The following is a 17,174-nucleotide window of genomic DNA, read 5'->3' as shown; positions in this document are numbered from 1 at the left end:
TTCTACTTTCTTTACTAATAGCCCAATTTTATAGCCTTAAGAGTGTGCATATCATGAATGCTTGGTCCCGTTGGATTTGTGAGAATCTACTGAATCTACTGGTACCTTGTTTCCCATGTAACAATAAGAAATATACTCAAAACCTGGATTAATCTTTTTAGTCACATAGCACTACTATTATTCTGAACACTACTGTACATACATACACTGAAATTTGTCCTCTGCATTTAACCCATCCTTACTACAGTTAGACACAATCTAACCACTAGGAGCAGTGGGCAGCCACAGTCTGGCACCCGGGGACCAACTCCAGATGTAGAGATGCTGCCTTGGTCAGGGGCAGAGAAAGGAGCAGGCCCTAAATAAGCATGTTTTTGACTGTGGGAGTTAACCCGAGCACCCGGAGGAAACCCACACAGACATGGGGAGAACATGCAAACTCCACACAGAAAGGCCAGGAAGTGATCCCACGACCTTCTCACTGAAGGCACCAGTGCTAACCACTAAGCCCCCATGCCACTCTAGCTCTCATGTCTGAGCCAACTTGAGAATCAGATGACAACCACAGAACACTGTTCTTCTATACAGACCCTCTCTGAGACTGTGTCTCCGACTTAATAACACTGTGGAAAATGCAGGACAGCAGGAAACAAAGGAACAAGTCTGTTTCCTGCAGGAATCAATCCAACAAATGGGCTTCAGGGCTGAAGAGATGGAAATGAAAGGGAATGTAGGAAGATGGGGAGATGAGTAAACAAAGAAAAAGCAAACAGGGGTAATGCATAAAGGAACATTTAGCTTAAAGACTGAAGGACAACACACACACACACACACACACACACACACACACACACACACACACACACACACACACACACACACACACACACACACACACACACACACACACACACACACACACACAAATACAGAGCAGTTAAAAAAGGACCATAAAGTTATGACAAACGCATGTGATTGATCCTTCTCATGTTGTCCGGTGTTGGTTGCCATCTCACTCAATGTTACTTATCTGGCCAAATCTCTTCAATCCATCTCTACCACAGGCCAGTAAATGCACACCAAAGGAAAAGTCTAGTCTGAGTGTAGAGTCACCCTAAGTGACCCAAAGGGACTTTACTGACCAACAGTGGACAGCAGATGTCATATGAATGCTCTGTTTGTTAGTCTGACTGAAGGCAGATATTAAAAAATACCAGCTTAGGCCTGTGCAGGCTTCATCCATCACATCACAGAACTGCCTTCGGTCCAGGATGGCAACCATCTAGGTAGAGCTGCAACTCGAAACTGATTATTAATCAACTATTAAATTAATCAACAGCTATTTTGATAATCAATGAATCATTCTGAGTCATTTATATTCTTTGATTTCAGCTGCTTAAATTGGACTATTTTCTTGTTTGGTTTACCAGTTGCTTTACTGCTATCGATCACTAAACTGAATATCTTTGGGCTGTAGACAAAACAAGACATTTGAAGGGTGACACCTTCAAATGTCTTAGGCTCTGGATAACATTTTTTTTTTTAACAATTTATGGACCTAATAACGAATCAAATTATCAATGAAAATAATCTATAGTTGCAGCTCTACACCCAGGCAGAGAACTGGCCCATCCCCACCTCTCACAAGTATCCATCTAACCAGCCACTGAGGGTCCGTAACACTGAGGCTGGATCATTCAGAGAGAAATGTCACATAGCCAAAATGTCCACTCGCCATGTAAGTGATACTCCTCCTCTGAGTCTCCGTAAGTAACTGATTGTTTGACACATAGTCATTCCAGGGGTATTCATGCACATTTAGACATCAAAAGTCACAGCTGCATTCATTGCATGCAGTTTACAATTGCACACATCTAAAACTGCATTCTGCTCGCCTTTTTCTCCAGACTTCGAGCCTGGAGCCAGAGCAGCGCTGAGCTTAACTTCATGTGGTGTGATCGTTTTAGACAATGAAATTGATAATAACAACTGTAGTTCCGTCATTCCCTTAATTCGCCCGTGCTGCAATCAGGTTTTGTCGTCTCCATTCGGTTGTCACAATAAAATAAATACAGAAATACATTTAAAAAATAAAGAAATCTGACAGATTAGGCGTGTCTTATTAATTGAGCGAGCAAATATCCACATGTCAAGAATTACTGACGTGAAAAGAGAATACAGTGGTCCCTCGCTATAACGCCGTTCACCTGTCGTGGCCTCGGAGTCTCGCGGAGTTTTTAGTCCAATTTTGCATGCCTTTTTTTTTTTTACAGTGTTCTGTGTTCTGCGTATCTGTTTATAAGAATCTTGTTGCCCAGAAGAGAAAAGAGCACCAACAACTACTCATAACTGTGTTTGTCACACGGAAACAGACACCTGCTGCAGCGAGGTGTGAGTGGGAAAAGGCTCGGTGTCAGGACACAGAGGCACGATCTGTGAAATACTGGTGAGTCACTATTAATAATTTCTTATGTGTCCGACCTCGTTCGTTGATCGTTAAAATTAATTCGTTAGTTCTAAATGCCATCATAATTATTTATAGGAAAACGTTCTATTTTTATTTCTCAAACAAATGTTTGGGCCTGAAAACAGTTTGGTATTATTTTCCTACTAAGGTTTGAACTTTGAGAGTGTTTACACATGAGAGAAAAGTGAGAAAATGTTCATGCCTGATTGAGAAAAGTGTATAAACTGTGTAGTGAGGGGTTTTACAGCTTTGAAACGTCTATAATAATTGTAAAAAATAACGCTGACTACGTCGCGGTTTCGCGTATTACGGGCTATTTTTTAGAACGTAACTCCAGCGATTAATGAGGGACCACTGTAACACTTTATTGATTATATACTACAAAACAATTGATACGACAGCCGCTTTTGACGCTCTATTGGCACGCGTCGTGATTGGTGGAGTTCTTTTTCATTGCCGTCTTTCCGGCTTCTATGTCGTAAAATGAGTGTGTGTCTGAAGCGGAGTCTGAATATTTATGGGCGTGTTTATTATAATTACGATCGTTTCCACCCGCCGCATTTATCAAGATCACGTCAGGCGTATGCCAGAAATGGGCAGGTGCGCACTGCTTGATACATGTCACGGCGACTTCGGTGTATTTCAAGTTTATGCCGTAAATTTGCGCCACAAGTGCGCAACATTGATACATGAGGCCCAATGTACTTAAAAACATTCAGATTTACATATAGTGCAGCGGATAAGAGAATATTTAAAGTAAAATCTTGCAAATGGTGATACAAGCATCAAATTTGGCACAAATACTCCTTAGACATTACTCTTTTGAAAAAAAAAAAAAAAAAAACAACTAGCCACTTGAATTTTCAATAGGCAGCCAGGTAGAGGTCAATTGAAGAATTACACAGGGGTCAAAATTTAACATGATCCAATCAAATTGAAAACTACACTACATTATTTGTCTGATCATAATGATTCCAAAAAGGTATAGTTTGGACTATCTATGACTGAATGTTCAGGAGTTATGGGGTTAAAAACAGCAAAAATGGTGACAAAGGTCAGTTTTAGTTTGTACAGGTGTCAAAAGTTAAAGTTGCTCCACTTTTAGTAAAAATGATGCAAATTATTAGTTGAGTTAACAGGGTTTTAAAAATGAATAGTTTGGACAATGTATCATGCTTAGTTATCATATTACAGGGTAACACATGTCACATGTCATAGAATCCAATGGATGTTGACCTTGTTTGACCTTTATTTTTACTTTGACCTTTACACAATCAAAACTATTTAGTGTAATTTGTATCACTTTTTACCAAACTTGAAGGAATTTCAACTTTTGACCCCTTTTCAAACTGAAACTGACCTTTGTCACCACTTTTGCTGTTTTTACGCCATAACATCATTTGGTGGTGGTGCTGGGCATAGGGAACCTTCTTGCCTGGTCGGATTTTCATTTGCTGTAACTTGACGGGATGACTTGCCTGCGTTGGAATGGTGTCCAACTGGGCTGTGACGTACCCAAATGATCTCTTCTTACAACTCAAATTGAGTCTCTCTCTCTTTTTTTTTTCTCTTCTCTCTTTCTTTTTTTTAAATCCAAAAATCACAGGATGTCGGGGTTTGAGTTTTGTCTGGCTATCTGGTTTTATTTGTCCAGTCTGTTTTGTTATTTTTTTCTGATTCATTTGTTTTCTGTATGGTTTCTCTCTTGCGGGTTTTTTTCTGTTTGGGTCTGTCTGTCTCTATCTCTCTTGTTTGTCTCTTGGTTCTTTGTGGTGGATGTTTCACTATCTCTGGCCACGCCCTTGTTCTGGTGCTTTCCACTCACACCTGTTCCTGATTTGCAGCTCATCACCTGGGCTTATATAAGATCACTGGGCACTTTAGTCCCTCGCCAGATTGATGTGTCTTGTGCCTCTTTCTAGCTCTGTTCCTTGCGTTCCATAGTCCTGCCTGCCTCATAGTGTTCCTGACCTCCTCCCTGTTTGACCGACCATGCCTCAGCCTGATGATTTTTGTACTGCTGTATTTTCTGGTCTGGCTACTTGTGTACTGACCTCTGCTATCCTCACAAGTAAAGCCTTTTTATAACCAGAGCTGTTTGTTCGAGCCGTGCATTTGTGTCCAACTGTTTCTGACCAACCAGTCTGATAGAGAAAGTCATATCAGGAGAGTAGGAACCTATCAGTTTCCTATTTGTTAATTTTAGAAGTCATTTATTATTCTGCTGCAGGAGTTCATATAGCAGTTGATGTTTCATGGTCTCACGATGTTCATTAAAAAACAAAACAAAACAACCAAACAAAAAACAAATAACTATACGATTTGATACAGTCCCCAAGATACAATTATCATGATACACAATGTATTGTTCCACCCCACATGTATCGTTTTTAGGGATTGCAAGACACCCTAAATTGAATTTTATTCAGGAGACAGAAGTTTTTGATATCTTGAAATACAAATTTAACTATCAAGATTATCATTGTTGATATTGTTAACTTATGTCAAAATACCAGATCCTATTTTTTTTTCTTAAATAAAATTATGTGAAGATATTTCTTCAATATCTCTATGTAACTCTTTCTGTGAGCCAGCACTCACAAGTGATAAGTTCCTTTTGTAATCTGGGTTTTAGGAAAAGATAAATAATAAATGAATAACAATCACATTTTCTAAGTAACATTTTTAATGCATTGAATAAGCTCAGTTAAATGGTTCACTGCACAAGTAGAGATGGTAAAAAGTGTTAAAGAGCGCGCAGTGGCTTCAGTTTCATGAGGAGCTGATTGTTTCTTAGTGTTGGACTCACCCAGTCTCTGCTCCAGAGTCCACGCAGTCATCTTCAGCCGAGCTCCTCTTCATCTCACTGCAGCCTGCTGACACACACTCTGTCTGCAGCTTCGGTCTGTCTCTGACTCTCCATCTCACTCTCTGACTGTGACTCTCTTTCTGTCTCTGACTCTGTCTGTCTCTGTCTCTCTCTTTGACTACAGACTTGTGTGGAAAACATTGGTCCAGCAAACCGGAGGAAAAACAAAAAACACTTTTAGTTGCCTTTTGCTGCCTTCAGGGACTGTCGGAAATCTAACTTTTACAAAGAGGTGAGAAAGTGATCTGATTTATCCAAGGGCAGCTATGTGCAGCATTATAAAAGGTAGATGTGAGATGGCCATATTGTTAGGAGAACATCTGTGTTAACGAAAACATTCTTCTCTCATGAAATAGTTGACTTAGAAGTTGTTGCACTGTCACTCCTCACTGCATCCATAACCCCACAAATCCTGCCTCCTGACCACAGACTGGTCCAATGATCCACCCCCACCTCCTCAGTCTGCCACAGACAGCTGGTTTTGCTTTTTGTCCAGCAGACTGGTGCGTTTGACAAACAAGTGTGTTTGCAAAAATAACTTTTCTAGCCTTTAAACATTTCTAAATGTGAATTTAGCTGGAAATGTTTTCAAATATGCTTGAAATACCAAACCAATGTTTTTTTTTTCCTGTTTTAACTTAAAACAACAAAAAAATATTTCAAACCATAGCCGGATTAGAGTCTGTTCAATCATAAAACCAAGCCACAGACTGACAGCGGCACTTTTAGTCAGACAGCACATTTTCCGAGCGGCACATGAACGCAATATTAATGAGAGTACAGTTTTGGCTCCACCAAGAGGCTGACAGAGATATTACAAACAGTCTGCTCATCACTAGAGGTGGGCGATACCGGGAATTTTGGTATTGATCCAATACCAAGTAAATACAGGCCCAGAATCGCCGATATCAATACCGATACCAATACCAATACTTTTTCATGTTTAAGCTTCATAGATTCAAAAGATCCAAAAGACCTAGGATAGAATTTCGCCAAACATTGTACATGACAACAAAATACTTTATTATCACAATCAACATTTTTGTTTAAAAAAAATCACTCAACACAACTTAAAACAAAATCTCCTGAGGTAGAGGGCTGACAAACCACAATACAAGGGTGCGCTGCTCTGTGTTGTGTGACACAGCGGAGCGCTGCTCTTACAAACAGAGAGTAGACTTTGATGAATCTGTGTGCGCAGCAGTCAGTGCGTGCGGGAGAGAAAAAAATATTGCGTATCGATCTTTTTACACGAGCATCGTTCAATATCTGTACCAGCGTTGGTATCGATATTATCGATATTAGGATCAGTCTGCCCACCTCTACTCATCACCTCTCTCCAATGCTCCAATGCTTTTTCTTCAGCCTCTTGTACTTTCTTGTATCTTCTCGTTCCACCACCAATACTCGTGTCGTCCTTCCTCTGTCTAGATGTCACAGCCAGCCCACGGACAAGACCACACACCGAGTAGAGACGCGCTACCTTCCAGATGTGTTTATGAAGTTCCACGTGGGTTAAACGTCGCAGACACGGAATATTTGGTTTAGCATGTTTTCAGGGTCTCATGCATGCAGTCTCTTATAAATGTCATGAAAGGCATAAAAATTACATTTTGGCAGTATAATGTTCATTTGCAATTGTTGTCATGTGGTTTCTACATGTTTAGACTGCAGCAACTCTGGCGCGCAAGGGTTTATGGGATATTAGAGGTGGGCGGATCAATCCTAATATCGATAATATCGATACCAAAGCTGGTATTGATACTGAACGATCCTCGTGTAAAAAGATCGATACTCAAGCTTTTTTTCTCTCCCGCACGCACTGACTGCTGCACACGCAGATTCATCAAAGTCTACTCTCTGTCTGTAAGAGCAGCGCTGCGCTGTGTCACACAACACGGAGCAGCGCACCCTTGTATTGTGGTTTGTCAGCCCTCTACCTCAGGAGATTTTGTTTTAAGTTGTGTTGAGTAATTTTTTTAAACAAAAATGTTGATTGTGATAATAAAGTATTTTGTTGTCATGTACAGTGTTTGGCGAAATTCTATCCTAGGTCTTTTGGATCCTTTGGATCTATGAAGCTTAAATAAGAAAAAGTATTGGTATCGGTGTCGATATCAGTGATACTGGCTCTGTATTTACTTGGTATCAGATCAATACCAAAATTCCTGGTATCGCCCACCTCTATGGGATATCTCAATAGGGGCGTGTCAGAGGACAAGTTTGGACATGTCTATCTCGGCTTTCAGTGCTTACCAGTCCAGTAAGTATCAATGAAATTGTGGAGAACTGGACATGTCCAAACTTGTCCTTTATCACTCTGAAATGGAGGTGTTCCTTTGTCTCGCTTCCAAAGCGAATCGGTCTTTACGCGTGAAGCCTCCACGCGGCTTTCCATGACAAAATCTCTTGTTAAAAGTGAAATCTGCTGGAAAATGGCTGATGTCCAGCTCTTGTGATAACCAGAGAAAGAGCACACAATGGTCTCGTATCCACAGAGCCATCTGTTTAGAAATGGTCCGGTGGCTTGTGCCGCGTCGTCGCAGCTCGGAGCGCGGCGCGCCGAGCATCCTTAAAGGGGTCCTTAAAGCTGTAGTAACAGACCTTAGTCTCTGTGAAGCCCGTAAAAGTTTCACCGAAAGCCAGATAAATTTTTCGAATAGTTTCCAGGTGCCAGTCTCTAACAGCTTCTGAAAAAATTCTGATGGAAAAAAAGCCCAAATCATTCTGCCATTTCCAGACAATGAAAATCCGACGAGGGGGCGGGACCACTCCTTCCCAAGGCATGCTCACAGGCGAATGACGTCACCGACAGGAGTAGAAAAACTCACGCATGCGCACGAGGGTTCAAGCATGTCTGACGTAAAAACATATGAATGAAATCCATATAGTTTTTGAAAAAAATAAAAAGGACCGTAACTTTATTGACAGATCTCGTATGGAGATGAAAATTGGTACATGTGTGACTTGCATAGAAGTATAAAAAAGTCTCTTGCACCATTGGTCTACTCCAACAGGAAGTTGGCCATTTTGAATTTTCGTGTCATTTTGGCGTGATTTCCACACGTTGTATTTAAATGAACTCCTAGGGATTTTGTCCAATGTACTTCAAATTTCTTTCAGATCATCCAGAGACTATACTGATCAAAAATTCTTAAAAGCTTTTTTCTATGTTGAAGGGTGTGGCTACTATGGTGCCACCATTTTGACCCTTCGCCATTAGTCCTTATTTCCAGCCTGGCGACACACAGGTGTGTTGAATCATTTGGATGGATAACCAGAACTGGATTACTTTTTACTTTAACCTGGGGCTCACATACAATAATATACTGGAGGCTTTGTCTGTGACTTTTGTATAAATAAACTATATTTCATACGGAGTCTTACAGCTGTTCAACTTGTAGCAACTTACTTCCTTATCTCACGGGATCCCATTCTCTCATGAATCCTGTTGCTGTGTGTGTGTGTGTGCGTGTGTGTGATGGTGCACATGTGCTCAAAAGCAAACCTCGATTTGTACGAGGAGGAGGGGAGAATTTATTGTTTTTCTTTGTAGCTGTGTTTCAAGACAATGAACAGAGAATTTCATTCACACAGCAGTACACAGACAGCTTACGTAGCACTGCCTGCACCTGTGTCACTGTCCCTCAACTTCTATGAGGATAAGAGTACCTGAAATAAAATAAATTATGATTGGGAGGGTGGCAGATAGATAATTTATGTGTAGTTGTGAGTTTGGATGACATTAGACCTGATCTGTTCATCTCTCATACATGTATAGTTTGACAGGTTGCTGGCTGACTTCAACTGATTGCTGTGTGTGAGCAATGTGTCTGCATTTATAAATTTGACTGTTTCAACCTTCTTTGATTTGTCTGACAATGAGTGCACTCAGTCTGATTCAGGCTGTGGTTGTTTGGGGGCAGGGCACCACCTGTGCAATCGCCTTACGATCAAACATGGTTGTGTGGAGGTTCACAGTGCCACTCATAACCTTTGCACAACCAAATGGTTTCCACAACTCCATGCAATTGGTTGCCAGCAGAATGGTACAGTATATGAGAAAAAACTGCTCTGATGTGTCACTTTTGAGGTTGAGCTTTGACAGTGATCTTGACCTAAGTGGCCTACAATTGCCTCAACATTATAACATCCAGAAAGGTAAAATAAAATTTAACTTGACCATTGACTATGATCTATAACTTTCACCTTCAATTCCTGACAAGGCTGGTTCAATACCTGGATGCACGCTGAAAATAAAATTTAATGGTCAGTGAGTACAAATGGATGCTACCACTTGCTCTATCTTCCCCATTAATGCAGTCAGTTTAGCAACTTGCAAGGATTCATACCTCTGGCATCAAAAACATGGAGTTGTGATATTTGGTCAATGGTTTGTGTCCAGGTTTCACACTCTTATCATTGAAACAGAGGTTCCAGGACTCTAAAGAGACCTTCATCCTCTTGTAAAGATAAAAACATTGCCATAAGGCCCACATAAAATACCAATGAAAAGTACCAAGTTATAGAGAAGGTAAGCATATCTTGTTCATTAATATCAATCAATCAATTTTTTTTTTATATAGCGCCAAATCACAACAAACAGTTGCCCCAAGGCGCTTTATATTGTAAGGCAAGGCCATACAATAATTATGTAAAACCCCAACGGTCAAAACGACCCCCTGTGAGCAAGCACTTGGCTACAGCGGGAAGGAAAAACTCCCTTTTAACAGGAAGAAACCTCCAGCAGAACCAGGCTCAGGGAGGGGCAGTCTTCTGCTGGGACTGGTTGGGGCTGAGGGAGAGAACCAGGAAAAAGACATGCTGTGGAGGGGAGCAGAGATCGATCACTAATGATTAAATGCAGAGTGGTGCATACAGAGCAAAAAGAGAAAGAAACAGTGCATCATGGGAACCCTCCAGCAGTCTAAGTCTATAGCAGCATAACTAAGGGATGGTTCAGGGTCACCTGATCCAGCCTTAACTATAAGCTTTAGCAAAAAGGAAAGTTTTAAGCCTAATCTTAAAAGTAGAGAGGGTGTCTGTCTCCCTGATCCGAATTGGGAGCTGGTTCCACAGGAAAGGAGCCTGAAAGCTGAAGGCTCTGCCTCCCATTCTACTCTTACAAACCCTAGGAACTACAAGTAAGCCTGCAGTCTGAGAGCGAAGCACTCTATTGGGGTGATATGGTACTACGAGGTCCCTAAGATAAGATGGGACCTGATTATTCAAAACCTTATAAGTAAGAAGAAGAATTTTAAATTCTATTCTAGAATTAACAGGAAGCCAATGAAGAGAGGCCAATATGGGTGAGATATGCTCTCTCCTTCTAGTCCCCGTTAGTACTCTAGCTGCAGCATTTTGAATTAACTGAAGGCTTTTCAGGGAACTTTTAGGACAACCTGATAATAATGAATTACAGTAGTCCAGCCTAGAGGAAATAAATGCATGAATTAGTTTTTCAGCATCACTCTGAGACAAGACCTTTCTAATTTTAGAGATATTGCGTAAATGCAAAAAAGCAGTCCTACATATTTGTTTAATATGCGCTTTGAATGACATATCCTGATCAAAAATGACTCCAAGATTTCTCACAGTATTACTAGAGGTCAGGGTAATGCCATCCAGAGTAAGGATCTGGTTAGACACCATGTTTCTAAGATTTGTGGGGCCAAGTACAATAACTTCAGTTTTATCTGAGTTTAAAAGCAGGAAATTAGAGGTCATCCATGTCTTTATGTCTGTAAGACAATCCTGCAGTTTAGCTAATTGGTGTGTGTCCTCTGGTTTCATGGATAGATAAAGCTGGGTATCATCTGCGTAACAATGAAAATTTAAGCAATACCATCTAATAATACTGCCTAAGGGAAGCATGTATAAAGTGAATAAATTGGTCCTAGCACAGAACCTTGTGGAACTCCATAATTAACCTTAGTCTGTGAAGAAGATTCCCCATTTACATGAACAAATTGTAATCTATTAGACAATATGATTCAAACCACCGCAGCGCAGTGCCTTTAATACCTATGGCATGCTCTAATCTCTGTAATAAAATTTTATGGTCAACAGTATCAAAAGCAGCACTGAGGTCTAACAGAACAAGCACAGAGATGAGTCCACTGTCTGAGGCCATAAGAAGATCATTTGTAACCTTCACTAATGCTGTTTCTGTACTATGATGAATTCTAAAACCTGACTGAAACTCTTCAAATAGACCATTCCTCTGCAGATGATCAGTTAGCTGTTTTACAACTACCCTTTCAAGAATTTTTGAGAGAAAAGGAAGGTTGGAGATTGGCCTATAATTAGCTAAGATAGCTGGGTCAAGTGATGGCTTTTTAAGTAATGGTTTAATTACTGCCACCTTAAAAGCCTGTGGTACATAGCCAACTAATAAAGATAGATTGATCATATTTAAGATCAAAGCATTAAATAATGGTAGGGCTTCCTTGAGCAGCCTGGTAGGAATGGGGTCTAATAGACATGTTGATGGTTTGGATGAAGTAACTAATGAAAATAACTCAGACAGAACAATCTGAGAGAAAGAGTCTAACCAAATACCGGCATCACTGAAAGCAGCCAAAGATAACGATACGTCTTTGGGATGGTTATGAGTAATTTTTTCTCTAATAGTTAAAATTTTGTTAGCAAAGAAAGTCATGAAGTCATTACTAGTTAAAGTTAATGGAATACTCAGCTCAATAGAGCTCTGACTCCTTGTTAGCCTGGCTACAGTGCTGAAAAAAAACCTGGGGTTGTTCTTATTTTCTTCAATTAGTGATGAGTAGAAAGATGTCCTAGCTTTACGGAGGGCATTCTTATAGAGCAACAGACTCTTTTTCCAGGCTAAATGAAGATCTTCTAAATTAGTGAGATGCCATTTCCTCTCCAACTTACGGGTTATCTGCTTTAAGCTGCGAGTTTGTGAGTTATACCACGGAGTCAGGCACTTCTGATTTAAAGCTCTCTTTTTCAGAGGAGCTACAGCATCCAAAGTTGTCTTCAATGAGGATGTAAAACTATTGACGAGATACTCTATCTCACTTACAGAGTTTAGGTAGCTACTCTGCACTGTGTTGGTATATGGCATTAGAGAACATAAAGAAGGAATCATATCCTTAAACCTAGTTACAGCGCTTTCGGAAAGACTTCTAGTGTAATGAAACTTATTCCCCACTGCTGGGTAGTCCATCAGAGTAAATGTAAATGTTATTAAGAAATGATCAGACAGAAGGGAGTTTTCAGGGAATACTGTTAAGTCTTCTATTTCCATACCATAAGTCAGAACAAGATCTAAGATATGATTAAAGTGGTGGGTGGACTCATTTACATTTTGAGCAAAGCCAATAGAGTCTAATAATAGATTAAATGCAGTGTTGAGGCTGTCATTCTCAGCATCTGTGTGGATGTTAAAATCGCCCACTATAATTATCTTATCTGAGCTAAGCACTAAGTCAGACAAAAGGTCTGAAAATTCACAGAGAAACTCACAGTAACGACCAGGTGGACAATAGATAATAACAAATAAAACTGGTTTTTGGGACTTCCAATTTGGATGGACAAGACTAAGAGTCAAGCTTTCAAATGAATTAAAGCTCTGTCTGGGTTTTTGATTAATTAATAAGCTGGAATGGAAGATTGCTGCTAATCCTCCGCCTCGGCCCGTGCTACGAGCATTCTGAGTTAGTGTGACTCGGGGGTGTTGACTCATTTAAACTAACATATTCATCCTGCTGTAACCAGGTTTCTGTAAGGCAGAATAAATCAATATGTTGATCAATTATTATATCATTTACCAACAGGGACTTAGAAGAGAGAGACCTAATGTTTAATAGACCACATTTAACTGTTTTAGTCTGTGGTGCAGTTGAAGGTGCTATATTATTTTTTCTTTTTGAATTTTTATGCTTAAATAGATTTTTACTGGTTATTGGTGGTCTGGGAGCAGACACCGTCTCTACGGGGATGGGGTAATGAGGGGATGGCAGGGGGAGAGAAGCTGCAGAGGTGGCCAGATTTCTAGAAATGAGAGCTGCTCCATCCAAAGTGGGATGGATGCCGTCTCTCCTAACAAGACCAGGTTTTCCCCAGAAGCTTTGCCAATTATCTATGAAGCCCACCTCATTTTTTGGACACCACTCAGACAGCCAGCAATTCAAGGAGAACATGCGGCTAAACATGTCACTCCCGGTCCGATTGGGGAGGGGCCCAGAGAAAACAACAGAGTCCAACATTGTTTTTGCAAAGTTACACACCGATTCAATGTTAATTTTAGTGACCTCCGATTGGCGTAACCGGGTGTCATTACTGCCGACGTGAATTACAATCTTACCAAATTTACGCTTAGCCTTAGCCAGCAGTTTCAAATTTCCTTCAATGTCGCCTGCTCTGGCCCCCGGAAGACAATTGACTATGGTTGCTGGTGTCGCTAACTTCACATTTCTCAAAACAGAGTCGCCAATAACCAGAGTTTGTTCCTCGGCGGGTGTGTCGCCGAGTGGGGAAAAACGGTTAGAAATGTGAACGGGTTGGCGGTGTACACAGGGCTTCTGTTTAGAACTACGCTTCCTCCTCACAGTCACCCAGTCGGCCTGCTTTCCCGGCTGCTCGGGATCTGCCAGAGGGAAACTAACGGCGGCTAAGCTACCTTGGTCCGCACCGACTACAGGGGCCTGGCTAGCTGTAGAATTTTCCACGGTGTGGAGCCGAGTCTCCAATTCACCTAGTCTGGCCTCCAAAGCTACGAATAAGCTACACTTATTACAAGTACCATTACTGCTAAAGGAGGCCGAGGAATAACTAAACATTTCACACCCAGAGCAGAAAAGTGCGGGAGAGACAGGAGAAGCCGCCATGCTAAATCGGCTAAGAGCTAGTAGCTGCGCTAAGCTAGCGGATTCCTAAAAACACGCAAAGTGAATAATGTGTAAATAATTTAGAGGTGATTCAGCAGAGGGAGTGCTTTAGTTAAGGCACGTTAAGATTACACTGGGGAAACAAATCGTTATCTAGATAACTAGATCAATCTAACTGCGCAGATTAAACAGCTAACAGATACAGAAAAACACCACTGTGCTCCGGAACAGGAAGTGATACAATACTGCAGTGAGAGCCAACCACCAGTAGAGGCAAGCAAGAGCAAAAAAAAAAAAGAAAAAAGAAAGCAGTGTGATAATATCTTATCACAATGCTGAATTGGAGGTTTAGCACATTAAATATCAGTTGCTAGACTGATATTTAATGTGCAGTGCTGACTGCACATTAAATATCAGTTGCTAGACTGATATTTAATGTGCAGTGCTGTCTGCACATTAAATATCAGTTGCTAGACTGATATTTAATGTGCAGTGCTGACTGCAGTGCTGCATGTGTTGCTGACTTGCTTCATTTATATTCTTCAGCCTCACTTCCACCATCAGCGACTGGACATTTCTAAAACTTCTTATAAGGTCAACCTCTGGCAAATTTGCTTCCATTGTGTCACAGTTGGGTTTACAGTATCAAAGATATTGTCAAAATTGGTCCATTAAAAATTGTCTGCTGAGTTTATTTGGGGGAAAATTTTGTTTGTATAAAAGCAAAGATGGCTGTAGCTTCATAATAGCTACATGGCTGTTAAATGTGCTTTTATTTATAGTTGTTATTATCGTTTAAGATCCCTGCAGCCAGTCTGCTCTGTGTACACCTGGTTCTTTCAGGTGTTATAAGCAAAGCAGAGTAGGTGCTGGTTAGTGCTTACAGTAGTGTTCAGAATAATAGAAGTGCTATGTGACTAAAAAGATTAATCCAGGTTTTGAGTATATTTCTTATTGTTACATGGGAAACAAGGTACCAGTAGATTCAGTAGATTCTCACAAATCCAATAAGACCAAACATTCATGATATGCACACTCTTAAGGCTATGAAACTGGGCTATAAGTAAAAAAAAAAGTAGAAAAGGGGGTGTTCACAATAATAGTAGTGTGGCATTCAGTCAGTGAATTTGTCAGTTTTGTAGAACAAACAGGTGTGAATCAGGTGTCCCCTATTTAAGGATGAAGCCAGCACCTGTTGAACATGCTTTTCTCTTTGAAAGCCTGAGGAAAATGGGATGTTCAAGACATTGTTCAGAAGAACAGCATAGTTTGATTAAAAAGTTGATTGGAGAGGGGAAAACTTATACGCAGGTGCAAAGAATTATAGGCTGTTCATCTACAATGATCTCCAATGCTTTAAAGTGGACAAAAAAAAAAAAAAAAACAGACACGTGGAAGAAAACGGAAAACAACCATCAAAATGGATAGAAGGATAACAAGAATGGCAAAGGCTCACCCATTGATCAGCTCCAGGATGATCAAAGACAGTCTGGAGTTACCTGTAAGTGCTGTGACAGAAGACGCCTGTGTGAAGCTAATTTATTTGCAAGAATCCCCCGCAAAGTCCCTCTGTTAAATAAAAGACATGTGCAGAAGAGGTTACAATTTGCCAAAGAACACATCAACTGGCCTAAAGAGAAATGGAGGAATATTTTGTGGACTGATGAGAGTAAAATTGTTCTTTTTGGGTCCAAGGGCCGCAGACAGTTTGTGAGACGACCCCCAAACTCTGAATTCAAGCCACAGTTCACAGTGAAGACAGTGAAGCATGGTGGTGCAAGCATCATGATATGGACATGTTTCTCCTACTATGGTGTTGGGCCTATATATCGCATACCAGGTATCATGGATCAGTTTGGATATGTCAAAATACTTGAAGAGGTCATGTTGCCTTATGCTGAAGAGGGCATGCCCTTGAAATGAGTGTTTCAACAAGACAATGACCCCAAGCACACTAGTAAACGAGCAAAATCTTGGTTCCAAACCAACAAAATGAATGCCTCGCAGATGTGAAGAAATCATGAAAAACTGTGGTTATACAACTAAATACTAGTTTAGTGATTCACAGGATTGCTAAAAAAGCAGTTTGAACATAATAGTTTTGAGTTTGTAGTGTCAACAGCAGATACTATTATTGTGAACACCCCCTTTTCTAATTTTTTTACTAATAGCCCAGTTTCATAGCCTTAAGAGTGTGCATATCATGAATGCTTGGTCTTGTTGGATTTGTGAGAATCTACTGAATCTACTGGTACCTTGTTTCCCATGTAACAATAAGAAATATTCTCAAAACCTGGATTAATCTTTTTAGTCACATAGCACTACTATTATTCTGAACACTACTGTACATGTGAGACTTCTTGGGGAGACCAGGGGGCTGTGTGTGTTTCTCCAGGTGAAACAGGAGTTATGGCAGGAAGGGTATCCGCATAAAACTTGTGCCAAATCCCTCAGGCCATCAGACTGTACAACTCCTCACTCTGGAGGAGGAGGAGCAACAGGAAGACAGCGGGCAGGAAGGAGAGGAACACTAGTAGCCAGTAAACTAGTCACGATTAGTATGTCTGGTATTTATATTTGTGTATTAACATGTATATTGACAAATTGTTTTTCTTTTTTTTGACTTTCACTTTTCATACTCTGTGTGCTTCTTACCCTGTGTGCTGCTATATAATGCTGCAGGAACCTCAATTTTCCTGACGAAGCCTTCCTAAAGGATAAATAAAGTTCTATCTAATCCAAGACATATTATTTACTAGTACTGGTAATGCTGTGGCAACCCTGACCAAAATGGGGGTACCCCTACTAATTTGATTTTTTGTTTCTCCTTCGCTTTAACATTTATTGTAGTATTTATTGTATATATTTTGCTGTATTACTTTTTGATAACGTACAGTCAGAGAGAACATAAGTATTAGTTTACCCCTTAAATGTATGTTTTAAATGTAATTATGTATGTTTTCACCATGTCAAAAAAAGGAAT

At 40.4% G+C, this 17,174-nt stretch overlaps 1 protein-coding gene across 2 annotated transcripts in view; it reads right to left on the bottom strand.

Moving 5' to 3' along the window:
* LOC117524794 (protein FAM124A) overlaps positions 1-5,473 on the bottom strand; it is a 114,119-nt gene extending 108,646 nt beyond the window's left edge. The window contains exons 1-2 of one of the 2 annotated variants that reach the window (XM_034186613.1): positions 5,277-5,473; positions 591-593 (exon numbers count right to left, since the gene is read on the bottom strand). In XM_034186613.1, the coding sequence (XP_034042504.1) occupies positions 591-593; positions 5,277-5,329 (56 nt within the window). In that variant the 5' untranslated portion in view covers positions 5,330-5,473. The remainder of the gene's footprint in view (positions 1-590; positions 594-5,276) is intronic. The other variant, XM_034186615.1, reaches the window with a different exon arrangement.
* Between the last annotated feature and the right edge of the window lie 11,701 nt (positions 5,474-17,174).

The sequence above is a fragment of the Thalassophryne amazonica genome, chromosome 14, assembly GCF_902500255.1.
Source record: "Thalassophryne amazonica chromosome 14, fThaAma1.1, whole genome shotgun sequence".
Classification (NCBI taxonomy): Eukaryota; Metazoa; Chordata; class Actinopteri; order Batrachoidiformes; family Batrachoididae; genus Thalassophryne; species Thalassophryne amazonica.
Note: the sequence above shows the minus strand (reverse complement) of the source record. Positions and strands in the feature narration are given on the sequence as shown.